Source organism: Spinacia oleracea, chromosome 6 (assembly GCF_020520425.1).
Source record: "Spinacia oleracea cultivar Varoflay chromosome 6, BTI_SOV_V1, whole genome shotgun sequence".
In the NCBI taxonomy this organism is placed as follows: domain Eukaryota; kingdom Viridiplantae; phylum Streptophyta; class Magnoliopsida; order Caryophyllales; family Amaranthaceae; genus Spinacia; species Spinacia oleracea.
Window position 1 is genome coordinate 92966748 of NC_079492.1, and position 15418 is coordinate 92982165.

At 35.4% G+C, this 15418-nt stretch overlaps 1 protein-coding gene across 1 annotated transcript; it reads right to left on the reverse strand.

Annotated features, from left to right (window-relative positions):
• Nucleotides 1-2492: 2492 nt before the first annotated feature.
• LOC110774952 (uncharacterized) lies at nucleotides 2493-9732 on the reverse strand. The gene is made up of 5 exons (XM_021979553.2): nucleotides 9555-9732; nucleotides 7654-8050; nucleotides 3915-4031; nucleotides 3711-3838; nucleotides 2493-3469 (listed from the first exon to the last, which is right to left on the reverse strand). Exons 2-5 carry the CDS (start codon nucleotides 7993-7995, stop codon nucleotides 2797-2799), a joined length of 1260 nt encoding a protein of 419 aa, XP_021835245.1. The 5' UTR covers nucleotides 7996-8050; nucleotides 9555-9732; the 3' UTR covers nucleotides 2493-2796.
• Nucleotides 9733-15418: the final 5686 nt, after the last annotated feature.

Consider the following 15418-nt stretch of genomic DNA (forward strand, 5'->3'; position numbering starts at 1 on the left):
GAATTTCAGGAAACAATTTCCTAACGTCTATCACATAATCACATGCATAACAATAATATGAATCAGATTGTGATGAAAGAATAATCACCTTTGTAGCGTGTTCTTCCGTTTGTATGCAAGCTTCGAAGATCTTAGAGCCCCAAGTGTTGCTCCTCTATTTAGTCCATGAACACCAGTTGAACACCAACGTCTGCTAGAACGGAAGAGAAAAACTTCTTTTGCTTTTGATGATGGTATGAACGGCGTTTTCCAGGGAAGGAGTTTTGGGTTTATTTTTGTTTCAAAGTACGTTACTGATTAACTTGATGTACGTAAAACTTAATATTGCATCAATATATAATATTAGCCTTTTAGGTTAATTAGGAGAGTCAAATCTCCATACCCTTTCCCTTATGCCGGTTGGTACAAGGCCCACTAATGGGCTTGTTTACTTTTATTCAACTAGTGTTACAATGTGTGACCTTATAGGATTAATATATTTTAGTTGTAGGCCCAATCAATATTGTCCTACTAATCACATTTATTCTCTAGCAAGCAAATATGACTACTAAAATAATTAACTTATTATCTTCATAATTAATTCCTATTTATATTTAGTAATTGCTGAAAATTTCTAAGGACATAATTCCTTCATTCAGCCACCTGAAATGGGCCATAAAACTTATAGAAGATCTATCTGACCTTTATTTATCAGCTTGTTGCTTCATTCAATCTTGAGCTCTTAGAAGATGAAACTTGATCAAACTGATCATACCCATCCTCCTTTGCAGACTTATATCCATCTCTTCATTAGTAGAATAACCAGGTAGATAGTAAGATGTACGGGGAGGTGATTGTCCATAAATAATCTCATAAGAAAGTTATTTAAATTTTAGAGCTCTATTGCTAAGTTTTTTGGGGAGATTTTAGAGTTAATGTTCAATGTCCCAATAAAATTTTACAAAAGTTGATGGTTTGCCTCATATGAAGAATATGTTTGTACTCCTTCATTCCTTACTGTTCTACTCGCTTATGAAGCTATGATCGAATTAAAATAACAAATTTCCTCTGTATTTTGCAACTTATATTATATATAAGTAAAATTAATTATCATGTAGGATCTTGTTAGATTCTCACAATGTGTATTTTAAAAATATCAATTCTTCATAATTTTAACATCACATAGTCTAAGCAAAGTCTGAATGGTACAAAATATGCACCAAAGACGGTGAAAATAAAATGAACACACTTAGTGACGGAGGAAATATTTGTAATGTGTTTGATTTTTCTGTTGAATAGGTTTTTTGGGTCAAATGTTTTATTAAAAAAAATATATAGGGGACGGTTGTGGAAATAAAACCAGTAACCTTATACTTCCTCCATTTTTTAATAATTGCGCCATCTTGGTTTTAGCACTATTCTCATATTCTTATATAGTTATTTTTGTGATTTATATGTACGGAAAAGTATATTCATGTGGGATCTTGTTAAATTCGTCTCAAAATACACTTTCAAATTATCAAACTTTTATAATTTTTTCAAATGTATAATGAGAGATATTAGTGGTTAAAATAGTGCATTGGCAAGCGTGAAATCTCAGATGGTGCAATTAAAAAAAATGGAGGAAATATGACTTTGAAATTCAAGAACTTAAGGTAGTGTTTGGATCACGGAATTGATTTGAAATCTAGAATTTGAAATGTAGAAATTGAATTCCAAATTAAGTGTTTGGCAATTGCTAGTAATTTCAATTCTGAATTTCAATTCCATTGTAATGTTTGGCAAACATTCAAAAAGTACTTGGAGTATTTCAAATAAATACACATTCCTATAATAAAGACTAAGGAGTATTAGCCAAGCACCAACACTGTATAAAGTCAAATTAAAAAATCAAACAATCAATGAGAGATAAACCATAAAATTACATATTTGTTGCTCGGATAAATTCATGAATCATTCATGACCATATTTAATTATTTTAGGTGGAGTAAAATTAACCATTACCCAACCCGAATCAAGCTGAATATTCCGGGTAACTGGTTAACGGTTAACCGAATGAAATAAATCGTGGTTGGTTAACCGAACCCGGATTTTCATACCCCTAGTGGAAAGAATAAACAAGAGGGAGAAGGGCGGCTAATTGCTTGCTGGAAGTTGACCGGACAGTCGGTAGTTAGCTTAGTTAGGTGTCGATAAATCAGGCTTGGGTAGGTCAATAAACTGATGAGCTTTCAATATGATAGTTAAATGTCACAGTAGAACCAATTATCTTGAAAACACAAACACAAACACAAACACAAACACCAATTACAAACTCCTGCCACAATCAACAGCTGTCCCTGATAGCCGATTGCAAAGCACTTACACAAGCTAGCAGACCATGCACCAACAATTATCAACGTAGAGATGGAGAAATTTCCACACAGGGGTCGAAAACCACATTGCATGGGCACCAACTATATATTGACCATACTGTCTCTCGACTCACTTTAACTATACTCAAATGCTTGACCTACCAAGGAAGCAACTCTGTCAATCGTTTTTATCCAAAACTTGTGTCAGCAACACACTCTGTTTCAATTTGGAGAATGACAATTAATATACATTCTCGCAGTCTCTATCAACACATACTAGATCGAATTATATCCGGAATACAACTGAAAAATATTTGCATAGCTACCTGTTAGATCAGAGTGGAACTTTTAATTCAGCTATACTAGTTTTGATTCACATAGTCAACTGTTGCAATACTCTGATAGGCTTGGTGCATTTCAGATCCATATTACTGGTTTGTTAAAAGGTTGCTCCAGGAGCTGTTTAATGGAAGCTGTAGTTATCTTGATTTCCATATGCATCAGTCGCAGTTGCAGAGTTTGCACCATAATAATGTATATATGAATTACCAGCATCCACTACACTGCTCACTGATGGCTGTGATGGAGGCAACGGAAGATAACCTTGAGTATAACTATTGCCATAACTTACAGAGGTTGAATGGTTATTGCTGTTGTTATGCGTATATGCATTATCAACACTCACACCACTGCTTCCTGATGCCCATGTATGAGACCTAGCTGAATCACCTTGATTTTGAGTGTGATAGCTACTCACATAATGAGGGTGTATATCATATGCGTGGTTGGACCAGTTGTTTACTCCTTGGTCAGTGGTCACCGATAGTGTTTGATGAGAGCCATGGTATGCTGGATTCTGATATCCATAGCCCACTCCCCTGCTGTCAGAACCATTGTGCGCATGGCTCACACCTGGTACATAGCTTGAGGAGGGTAGTCTGAGATTCGAAGTTCGGACTTCTGCATTCAGGGATTCAGCAGCAATAGCAACCCATTGAGAAGCTGAGGACAGCGTTGAATTTGAGGGTGCCATAGCAGCTGATACTGGAATCATTGGATTTTGGCCATAATAAGTATTGGCATAGACTGTTTGTGGAACTTCTGGGACATTTCTTTCACTGCGCATGCATGTATATCTGTCCATGGGATAGCAGTAGTAAAAATACATCAAAGAGTCAGAAAACAAACAGCAAAAACACCGTTTCCAAAATATACTTTTCAAACAACAGTAAAACTGGTCAATCTTTTCAAAATACGCAGTGCAGTAAGAATTTCCAACCTACTTCATTTTTTTTGTATTTTATTTTAAGAAAAAGGCATCTACTACTTTGAGGTCTACCATAGATTAAACAAAAATATTGGTTATGAGACAAACACCTGGTAACCTGCTGGCTTGGATCCACGTACTTTTGATAGACAGTTCTCACACCATCCAGAAAGGACAGAGATGGCCCTTGTGGTGACGGTACAGTCATTGGATGAAATAGTGAAACTAGCTTATTTACCTATATTCCATCACATGGCATAGTCAAAACAAAATTATTGTAATGCGAATAAAATGACATCTCCTTGAAAACTTACTTGCTCATCATTGAGCTCTTGATTGAATTTGTTTCTGTGGTAGTAGTTTTCTTTAATAACATCTTTGAAAGCCACCTCTGGCAAAGGTAAACATTCCCTAGCAATCGAGAACTTAACCTATCAAAGTTTAAGAAATATTAGTGGCAGGCAAAAAGGATTTGACCCTGTGTAAGTATGCAGCACATGATCAAACTTATCAGGGACAATAAAAATTTAGCCAAATCAAGCTAAAATCATTTAAATAGCTCTAAAAACTAATAACAGCTCCAAGTAGATTGACAATTCTGGCAATTTCACACTTACTCGGACTCATACCATTGAAGTTGATTACAAACATGAGATGAACTAAGATCACAATGTAAAGAGAACAGTAAATTAAGCGCAAAAACGAAGAAATAACAGGGGGAAGGGGAAGGGGAAGAGGGAAAATTTTGACAGTAAATGATGTAACCAGATTACAAAAGCACTGAGCATGTGAGAGGCCTAGGTTCTCTCCCAAGCAAAAGAAATATAAGATATTACACATTTTCTTAATGAATCCCCGCATACAGTCGTACTCCTCTTCCCTTTTATTGCAGCACTGCCTTCCCGCATCTCTAACTAAAGTATAGTGACTTACCTATATTGCCCTTATCCTTAAGATCTGGCATACTACACCAAGGCGGGAGGTCGTCTTGGTTGGGTCACTACAAAACATCTTCTACATAATATCCATGTATACGTTGGCAATTCAGTACAGCTTATTAATATCTAGCAGAAAGTATGCCGAATTTTGGCTGCCAAAAGTCACTTATTTTTCTTCCTTTTGTTCATTACTTCTATTATACAATTACAGAGAAGCAAATCCAAGAAAAAAAAAGAATGCTTCCTAATCATTTTGGCGGCTTGGTTTTGGTAGTCTGGTCATGGTCACAGGTCCCGACTTCATAGCATGCGCTATGATCCACTATCACGTAACTACCTATTTAAAACAGTAGCTCAAAAGAACAAATGCTAAGATGACCGAAGAATCATATCCCTTCCCAGAACCAAACAAAACAATTGCATCTGATCTGGCATTCACCAAATGAGACAAGGGACAAAACCGCCACTACACCTATGACACTGCGGATACACAATGCAGCCAGGTCATAACAAGGGGCACACATTCCCCTCGGAATTCTTTACCTATCCAGTCATTGAAAAATACAACTACCACAGCAGTACCTGTCCACTAAGGCACAAACTATCAAGTTTTCTCCTCTGAATATTTATACACTTGACGGTAGAACGAAATGGTTCCCCAACTTCCAATTAATTCTACATTTTCTCGTGTTGAGGCTTGTAATACCCGTAGCTTTGAAATTTCCACTTGCAACTAAGCTCTGTTCTCCTCAACTTATTTTAAAAAATTGTAAAAATAAGTGAAGTTCATTATTAAAAAAAAAGCCAAGGCCTTGTTTTCTTCGCAGCTGAACATAAATGATTAATTAAAACCGTAAAACTGATTTTAGCCCATTACTCCCTCCGTTATTTATTAAGTGGTGCGCTTAGACCAGCACGGAGTTTAATGAAGGCGAGTTAATTTTATTAAACAAAGAAACAAGTGGGGTAAGTGTAGATTAAGAAATCGGAGTAACGATAGTGGAAGTAAAAAAAATGACTAGCGGAGTCCATGGGGTAAGAAGAAAATTATAAAATAAGAGGGAAAGTTTCCATAAATGGAAAGTGCAGCACTTAAAAATACGGCCGGTTATGGGAAGTGCATCACTTAATAAAATACAAAGAAGGTCAAAGTTATTTTTAGCTATTACTCCCTCGGTTCAAATACTTGCAACAGTTTGACTAACATACTTGCCAATGCACTAGTTTGACCATAAATATATGCAATTATATATTAGTAAAAACTATAAAAAAGAAATTGATATTTGAAAAATCTAATATATATATATAAAGGAGGCATATTTGCTGAAATATTAGAGCGCCACCTAGGATTACTAATGGTTTCGGCCAATGAAAAATAAGATTTCTAATTTATTTTTGAATTAAAAAAATCAATTGCCACGTAGATAATTAGTTATGTGCCACGTAGATATTTTAATTAATTAATTACTAATATATACAACTCCATCTAAAATCAAACACTCTAATAATTAAAAAAATAAATCTAAAATAAAATTCATCCAAAATCAAACACTAATCTAAAATAAAATAAATAAATTCAACTTAATCAAACATTAGTCTAATTTTAGAGCGCAGCGTATGAAATCTAATGGTTACAACCAATGAAAAATAAGATTTCAAAATTATTTTTTAATTAGAAAAGTCAAGTGCCACGTAGATAAATAATTAAGTGCCACGTAGATATTTTTATTGATTAATTATTAATATTAGCATATACAATTTCATCCAAAAACAAACACTCTCATAATTTTAAAAAAATCTAAAATGAAATTCAATGCAATAAAAAACTAATCTAATCTAATATATAAAATTGGTATATACATAAGAGTTTTATTTAAACATAACAATTTTTAGAATCCGTGCATCGCACGGGCTAAAATCTAGTATACATTAAGACTAATCTAACAACATACAACAAAATAACATCTGATTTTTATATATTAGTAAGAAAAAGTGGTCAAAGTTAATGTATGAATAGTGCAAAATTGTTGCAAATATTCAGAAACAGAGGGAGTAAAACATTTTCAAAGATGAAAATTGATTTTTACTAAATACGTATTATTATTTTGAGGTAAAGACAACGGGGCCTAAGTTAAGAAAAAGTTCAAGAAAAAAAAGTTAAGTTAAGCACAAACAAGTTTATTTAATCAAAAGTAAGTCAAGTTTAGCAAAAATAAGTTGAGGAGAACAGAACTTAAATCAAATTTCCTCTCTTGTGATCCAAGATACATTCAACCACACTTCATATTTTAAAAAAGAAAAGATAGCCAAGATAAACGACTCCTTCATAGGCAATTGAGAAGTGGGACATTACTTTATATCAAGTTAATTTCTACAACAAAAAGGGAAAAACAAGCAGGGAAGTTGCACTATCCCATAGGCTCAACTCAACAGAGGATCTAAATATTAGTCACTATATAAAAAGCTCTATATATGCAAACAGAACTTCTAGTGCAAATAAATTTAGGTTGCTAGATCAGGAATTGAATGGATACTTTAAAACCCTAGAAGCCATGTTTACCTCAGTTCATTTGCCATAACCTCATAAAAAATGCCAACTTTAGTGCCATGTCCGTGCTAGTGTCTAGGATAACACATGCACCCACACCCCCACATGCACACGTAAGCAGTAGACATGTGAACACATAGTCAAGCTAGAGGGGAAAAAATGTAAAAAGTAGGGGGGAATTTCAGTTTTCATTTGATACTATTTAGTTCAGTAGTAAAAGTAAATAAAACTACAGGCTACAAGAAACACCTGTATGTTAAGAGACCTCAAATCTGGCACAATCAGCAGCTGTAATTTGTTGGCATGGGAATAAATGTTTGTATGAAAGGTATTAACACTAAGTTAAACAACGAATGAATGTTAAGCATCCCATTCCATTTCAATCAGAAAAAAGAAAACCCTTGCCTAAATAAATGATCTAACTATCTAAGTGTATGCTATCATGTGTCATACATGTACTCACTAACAAAATCCACAAAAGAAGACAATATTCTAGGAAATAAAGCCTTCTTTCATATGTGCGTGTGTGTGTCAGGGGGAGGGGGGGCAACAAAGAAGAAGCTGTACCTGAGCAGGAAATTTCCCCCCAAAAGCATACGGCTCCAATGCCAACTTTCCACTAGATATAGCTACATATAGCCCATAAAGAAGCTTTACATCGACGTCAAACAAGAACAACTTAGTATTGGGCTTAATTTTCTCTACAACCCTTATCCTTGAAGCTGGAAGACCAAAAACCCTGTAGGTAAAGCATTCTGGTTTTGTTGCAGCATTGCACATGAATATGTAACCAGCAATCTGATCTTCGACATCAGGTTTAGCATTCTGTTCCTTGTCAGATGTAGTTGTATTATTTGAATCAACATGTTGAGAAGTTGCAGAAACATCATTAAGACTATTCAGCTCCATTCTTGAGCTAGTATATTCTTTATCGAGGAAATCTTAGTAGATCAGCTTTTACCCTCTGAAAATATGATACAGGTAAAAGAAACATCAGGAGGTATGCACATCCAGAGGGATAAATTAACACACCCAGACTCCTCAAGAAATGACTAATTCATAAACTTCACATTATGAACAAGGGTGTCAGACAGATCTTCCCTAACTTACGTGGATCAAACAAACACCCGTACGAAAGTGAATTTACAAAGAAAAAAGTCATGGAAAATTAAATAACAACAATATCAAAGCCTTAACCACAAGAAATAATTCACAGAAATACACAAAATTTACATGACATATAATTCTCTTGGAAACACTTGCAAGAATTGAGGATCAAGCAACTAATACGTTAAAGACTTATAACAAATTTCAAGAGAATTATATAGCATGCTATGCTACATGCCTACATAACGGTAAGAATAACATCTTCACAAGGTTCAATGACTACAATGACCTTGCTGCTTGAAAATCATGGTCAATAATCTCAAGATAGAATAACGGTAAAATCCTAATATCAAATACGATCCACACACACGCATAAATCACAACAATGGAATCATAAAGCTCTTGCTTCTAGACATTATTTCCGTAGCGAGCATAACTAAGGTACACTTGACTCACTCCACGTCCTAAATAGTTCTGGAAACTCCTACCATATCACGGGTACTGTGTTCATTTTTTCTGACTTCTGCTTCCTAGAAAAAATAAAATGACCCCAATTTTAGGAACTTCTCACAACTTTCACGAGCCAAAGGGAACAATAATTAGGATGAAATTTGATACTTCATCACCCAAACAGATCTATAAATCATAATAACCAGCCAGAGAACAGTCACCTGCAAGGCTACAAGTCTACAACTACCCCGAAGTATACCATTAGTGATAATTTAAAACCCAAATCTATAGCATGCTATGCTACATTCCTACATGAATTTGTCAATAAAACTATCAAATGGGGTTCAATAGACAATATCCATTTGAAAAAGTTGAATTTCGGACATGGGGCATTGGACAAATCGAAGAAAAACGACAGTCCGGATAACATTAACATTCAACATTGTTGATAGACAATTGTTACCCACATGTTGTCCCATGTTGAAGAACGAGGAGAGAAATTACCAACTTAGCTTGAGGGGTTATTCCCACTATTGCCAATGTTTGTACTGTGGAACCTCTTTTTGGCTTCAAAGTGGACTGAACTATCTTCCTCCAAATCATGTTATTTTCTATCCTAACAAATTTAACAAACAAACATTCCCAAAATTTGAATAACTCAAACCACTAACATAGTTTTTAGTTACTCTTAGTTTCCTCAAGAACATATAGTTTCCGCAAGTAACCTACAAAATACTTGACATTTTACTCAAACAATAGTAAGGAAATTAGGGGGAAATGAGGAACTACAAACCCTAGAATTTCGCATAGTTCACAAATTGCGTGGCAAAATGGAATTGACAGCAAAAAAAATGGAAACGAAACAACAAATCAAACGCATGAAAAACAAAGAGCAAAAGGTGGGGAAATACCAGTGAGAATTATGGAGGTGATGAAACAGATTTGCTGATTTCGAATTCTACTGAAAACAATTATTTGAGCAGTAGAAGAGGAGAGTAAGGGTGCACGCACGGCCGTATTCCGGTGCTGCCGATTCTTTGTTGTAAGCTAAACGAGTATAGCACCTGTGTAAAGCATTGTTTATAATCTAAACACTTTAGTTTTGAATGCAAATTAAACCATAACTAGCTTTTGAGCCCGTTCTTTATTAGTGGTTTGTGATCTTGATTAATGAGAATATATATTTATATATGAGTTAAATTTAAATTAAAATACACATAGATTAGATGGTGAATTAATATTGAGTGTTAAAGATGGAGATGAAGTGGAAGAGGTTGTATGAATTAATGAATATATGAACTAAGTGGTGAATTGATGTTGAATGGGGAAGATGAAGGGGATGTGGTGTTGAAATTGTAAAATATTTCGTATAACAAAATGAAAAATTGAAAAATGAAAATTAAGGAGGAAAGATTGGGTGATACGTGTTATCTAATGATTTTTAAAGATGCGTGACACGTGTCATCTAATGATATATGGTTTTCTTTTTTATAGACTAGGTATAGATTGTTGACCAATGATATATGGTTTTCTTTTTTAAATACTAGGTATAGATTGTTGACCAATGACAATCTAATCTAAGAAAAATATACTTCGTATAAGGGTATTTTTTTCAAGAAATTTCGGAACGTCATTGTAGACACCTTGTGTCTCTCCTCTGGGATGATGACGATACCATTATCCTTACTAGGCGGTTGGAATAACTCCAGGCGGAAATCCCAATTGCTAAGAACATTTCCAAAATTCAAGATCCAAAATCCAATTCCCGAGGTCGTTCCCCTTCCGGTTCTCGGTACAAAATACAACTTTCAAAAAATCAATTTCAAAATCCAAGTACAATCTCATCTAGTAGACCATTCCATTGGTTTTACTAGGCCTTTTCCACTCAAAATCATATAAGGCAAGTCAAATTCGGGCGCCGACCCACAAAACCGAGCATGCCGGGCCCCGTCCAGTAAAACCGGAATTCAAAACCCGAGAAAGGCTTGTTTTTAGACGAAAAATAGTGCCTTAACCTCCAAGAAAACACAAAACGCCAAGCCTAGTACTATTCGTACAAAGGTACAGCACTACAAGACGAAACAAGGACGGAGCCCGCGTCCTTGCTTTGGCGGCATTCACGCCACGTCACCAGCGCCCAGCGCTGCTTCGGCGTGCTGCGCTAGCCTGTGTTGGCGTCTTGCACCCATTCCTCCTATAAATACCCCTCATTTTCAGCATTAGAGGAGGGGCAATCACAAATACAACGTCGTAATACCAAAATTACGCCTCAAAATACAAATAAAAAACCCTTCAAAAACACATACAAAATTTCTAATTCTAAGCAATTGGGAGCTCTAAAATGAATTCTTGCCTAAACCTAAATAGGTAATTCCGAATCCCACCATATTCAATCATGTTTCTTTGATTTCAAAATGATTAGCAAGTTGGCATTTTTATTATTAAAAATGTCACTTGCAACAACCATACATCTTTTCAAAATCCAAACTTTTCAAAATACAAAAATGCAAACTTTCAAGATTCAAGGATGTTCAAAGTTGCTTGCAATCACCTCTTTGAACTAGAATCACCTTCAAGTATGGAGTAATCAAAGATGACACCATTTTTTAACTTTTAAAGGTTTAGTCTTTTGAGATTCAAAACTCCATTTTTCAATATACAAGTTCAAGTTTTCAAATTTCAAGATCCCACCATGTTTAGGGTTGCTCATGACTAGCTACTTCCCTAAACTAGGATCCTTTCAAGTAAGAGCATATCAAAGATCTAACCTTTTCAACATTAAAAGGCCCGATCTTTGAGATTCAAGTCTCTTAAGTTTCAATATTTCAAGTACAAGTTCAATATTTCAAGTTCAAGTTCAATATTTCAATATTAAAGTTTTCAAGTTCAAGTTCAATACGCAAAGTCTAGGATACTTGGGTTGAGCAACCTCTCCCAAGTTGAGATTTTTGGCTTTGAATTCGTGTCGGGCGCACTTTTTTTTAAGGAGCCGCTTGGCGTTCGAATCTCATGTGCCCAAGTACAAGTTTCAAATATGCACCTTTCAATATTGCAATTTCAATATCGCACCTTTCAATTCCGCAATTTCAATACCGCACTTTCAATATCGCACTTTCAATTCCGCAATTTCAATTCCGCACTTTCAATTCCGCATCTTTACTTGCCTAGTCCATTTCTAGGCAATGTGGACCTACTCCCTAGTCCATCTCTAGGGGGTCTTGTATTTACTAATTCCGCACTTTATTTAGTATTGTGATGTTGCTTTATTGCTTTCATCACCGCACATGCTAAATACAACAAAATACAAGGTTACACCACGCTTAACAAAGATAATTTCTCGGACAAACTGGCCTTAGGTTCCTTTAAATTAATCTTTAAAGCAAAGTGACCACCATACAAAGTAGAGATTCTATTTGCTCTAAATTCAAACCCACATAGTCTAATCTAGGGTATATTTTCGAAAATTTTGTGCCAACTTACTTGAATATTTCTAAAGCTCGCGGAATAAGCATTTCGTTCCCGTGCCCGGATCTCACCCATCCGTTTCGAGGATTCAAAGCCTTATCCAAAATAGAGTCACTTGCGGTCTTTCCAAACGAGACTTTAAACAATGTTTGGTGGCGACTCCTTCGAGGTACAAAAATGCAACGGTTTTCTAAAAAACCGCCCCTCTTGTAGAACGGGAAACAAATGCAAAAAAAAAACCCCCTACAGTCATGTAAGACTTCCATGTCACATAATTTTTTTGTACTTTTAAACATAAATAAATCGTATTATAAAAAAGAAAAAACATAAGCGGTTGAATTGATAGAAAAGAAATCAAACATTTTTTTTAGAAAAAGATAAATGGAAGAAAAAAGTAATATAGTTTATTGAAAAGAAAACACTTGAATATTATCACGAATTAACTATCATCGCATTAAAAGTAAAATAAACGATACACATAATATTACATCACATTTAAGATTAATTCAATTAGGAATGAACTACTAATTGCATTTATAATTATTGCCAATTCTATTTATTGCTAGCCATAAATGCAATCGGTATCTAACAAATGATCCACAATATAAACGTCAAGTTTACCGTTTATAATTATTGACACATGACAATTGTCATCAATAGTGTTGTGAAATATAATACGGATGCCCATTATACCCCCGTCAATATCTCCGGAATATTCTAGGGTTCTCCAAACAAAATCCTAACTAGTGTACCCTATATATACCCGGTACTATATGGAATAATACAGACAACACTATTTTCTCCCTTATCTCTCATGTTTAATCACAACACGTTATTAGCACCAACCCTAGCCGACTGAGCAGAAAGAAAGTCAAGAAAACTACTGACGTTAGATTCAAGGTAAGTACGTACTATTATGTTTGAGATTTATGTTTGAAAATTTCCAAGTATTTTTAATTTTGAATCATGAGTTATTACTACTCCTTATTATTTTATTTGTCCTTAAATTGGTTGGTTTCAATATGCATCAAATTAATATTGGGTTTTTGGATCTTTGCACCACTTCGTCTTTTTTTTATGAATGCACCTGAGTTCTGTTAACTGATCTTTATTACATAAGGGAAGAGGAGAGGGGCATTTCGGTAACCCCACGTTTGATGTCCCCAATCAAAAAGACTAAATTATCCTTTACAACTGTATAATTTAATTAATTAATAAAGATGGATATGCATGTTGTAAAATGGAGATGTTGTTACACTATTGACAAATAAATCTTAGATTACAAATTAATTATTTGTCAATAGTGTAACAGAATCTCCATTTTACAACATGCATATCCAACTAGGATTTACATGTACCAAGTTCTATGTGCAACTGATATTTACATGTCAACTAATGAATGCACCGAGTTGTCCTTATTATTTTATTCCTTGTCTTACTTTGCTGTCAACTAATATTTACATGTACCAAGTTCTATGTGCGATATTTCTAGTAAAATCATGCAATAATTAATTATCCCAGTTGTAATCATAATGCCTTCTATCATATTAGAATATAGAGGAGTCTCCATAGGACCATGAATAACAGTAAGACCAGAAGCCTCAAATCCCTCCATTCTACATCTAATTTCATGAAAGGCATGATATGCAGTATAATCACAATTGCACATATAATGACCAATAATGCCACATTTCTTACAGAATTTGTAAACACCCTCATAACGAAAGTAAACCCAAACAAGCTGACCCCAGGAACAGGAACAAAACATCTCGAAATTAAAGGTTTTGATAAGTCTAACCATACCTTTGCTCTAAATTCAGGATTTGTTGGTAGCACATCACCATCATGCTCCATCATCTCAACATAGCCAATGAGTCAAAAACACTATAGAGCCCATTCAGGGTCAAGCAATCCCAGAGGAAGACCAACAATTTGAATTTACATACAAGCTTTTTTGAAATCAATATTATCCAGAATTACTCCAACACCTCCTCTTCGAAACGTGTTGACTCTACCATCAATAAAGGTATAATGAAGCTCTATTAGGGCTTCCACATCAGCCTGATGTGAGCAGACAAAAACATAATAACACCCTTTACGATAAATCGTAATATTTCCCCGCTTAACCCAACGAGAATCCACCATATATTGAACCATGGACTGACTAGGAGGATTAGTATCAAAGAAGTGACCCACAACAGACTTTTCCCAATCAATATCGCCCATATGAAACTCTTGAGGAGGGTCAACATGTTAGGTTATGAACAATATAATTCATGCGGAAAAACCATAAAAGCCAATAATCCAAATTAATTGACAGATAGTCAATTAGCATAATTTAGTATACATACTATGTGATACGTGCCTTCCCTAGCTGCTCCCGAACTGAACAAGAACAAGTAAAGGACTCCAAGTGTCTCCCCTCCGTAGCAAGTCCACAGCACGTCCGGATCTGCCTTAGATTCATCCGAGTAAAATATTCTCTAAGATTTTAATGCACTCGGGAAACTCACAAATGTGATAGGAAAATATTAAACTCTCCCTTGAATTTAATGTATTGTGTGTTATATAAATTGTGATCATGAACCACATATTTATAGGGTGGAAACAGAGAATTGTAATCCTACTAGGAATCAAATAACTAAACCCATTAGGATTCTAGTTAGTTATATTTATTAGAACTCTAGGAATTATCAAACACCTAGAAGTCTAATTATTATAGGATTAGGAAAACGAACAACTTACGACCCAAGTAGCTTGGCGCCTAAGTTATGTATGAGGGCATTTGGCCTTGGCGTGCAAGGCTTGCGTGCCGCCCATAAAGCCTTGCAGACCACGCTGCCTTAGCGAGCGCTGCAGGCCTTGCTTGGTCGCTGGCCCATCGCTGCCTCGTCGGCCCATCGCTGCCTTGCTGCCTACGCTAGGCGATGGGCCTAGCGCTAGCACTGGGCTTCGTGCTCGGTGCTGGCGTTGGGCCTTGTGCCTGGCGTTGGTTTGTCGAGCTCGCGGGCCTTGCTCGTCGAGCAATGGGCTGACTCTCTTGCCGGCCCGTCGCTCGTCGTGCTTCCGATTCGTTTTCCGATTCCAGAATTTATTTCCGATTCGAACAATATTTACGTTTCCGTCTAATATTTCCGATTCCGATAATATTTTCCAATTTCGACAATATTTTCGATTCCGGTAATATTTTCAATTTCGACAATATTTTCGATTCCGACAATATTTCTATTTCCGATAATATTTTCCGATACAAACCATATTTCCGTTTCTGATAATATTTTCGACTTGGATAATATTTTTATTTCCGTTA

Coding starts and splice junctions, on each gene's coding strand:
- LOC110774952 (XM_021979553.2), bottom strand. CDS start 7,995: ATGGAGCTGAATAGTCTTAATGATGTTTCTGCAACTTCTCAACATGTT. Junction 4,032..7,653: donor GGGGGAAATTTCCTGCTCAG/GTACAGCTTCTT, acceptor AAACTTTGATAG/GTTAAGTTCTCGATTGCTAG. Junction 3,839..3,914: donor AAGAGCTCAATGATGAGCAA/GTAAGTTTTCAA, acceptor GATGGAATATAG/GTAAATAAGCTAGTTTCACT.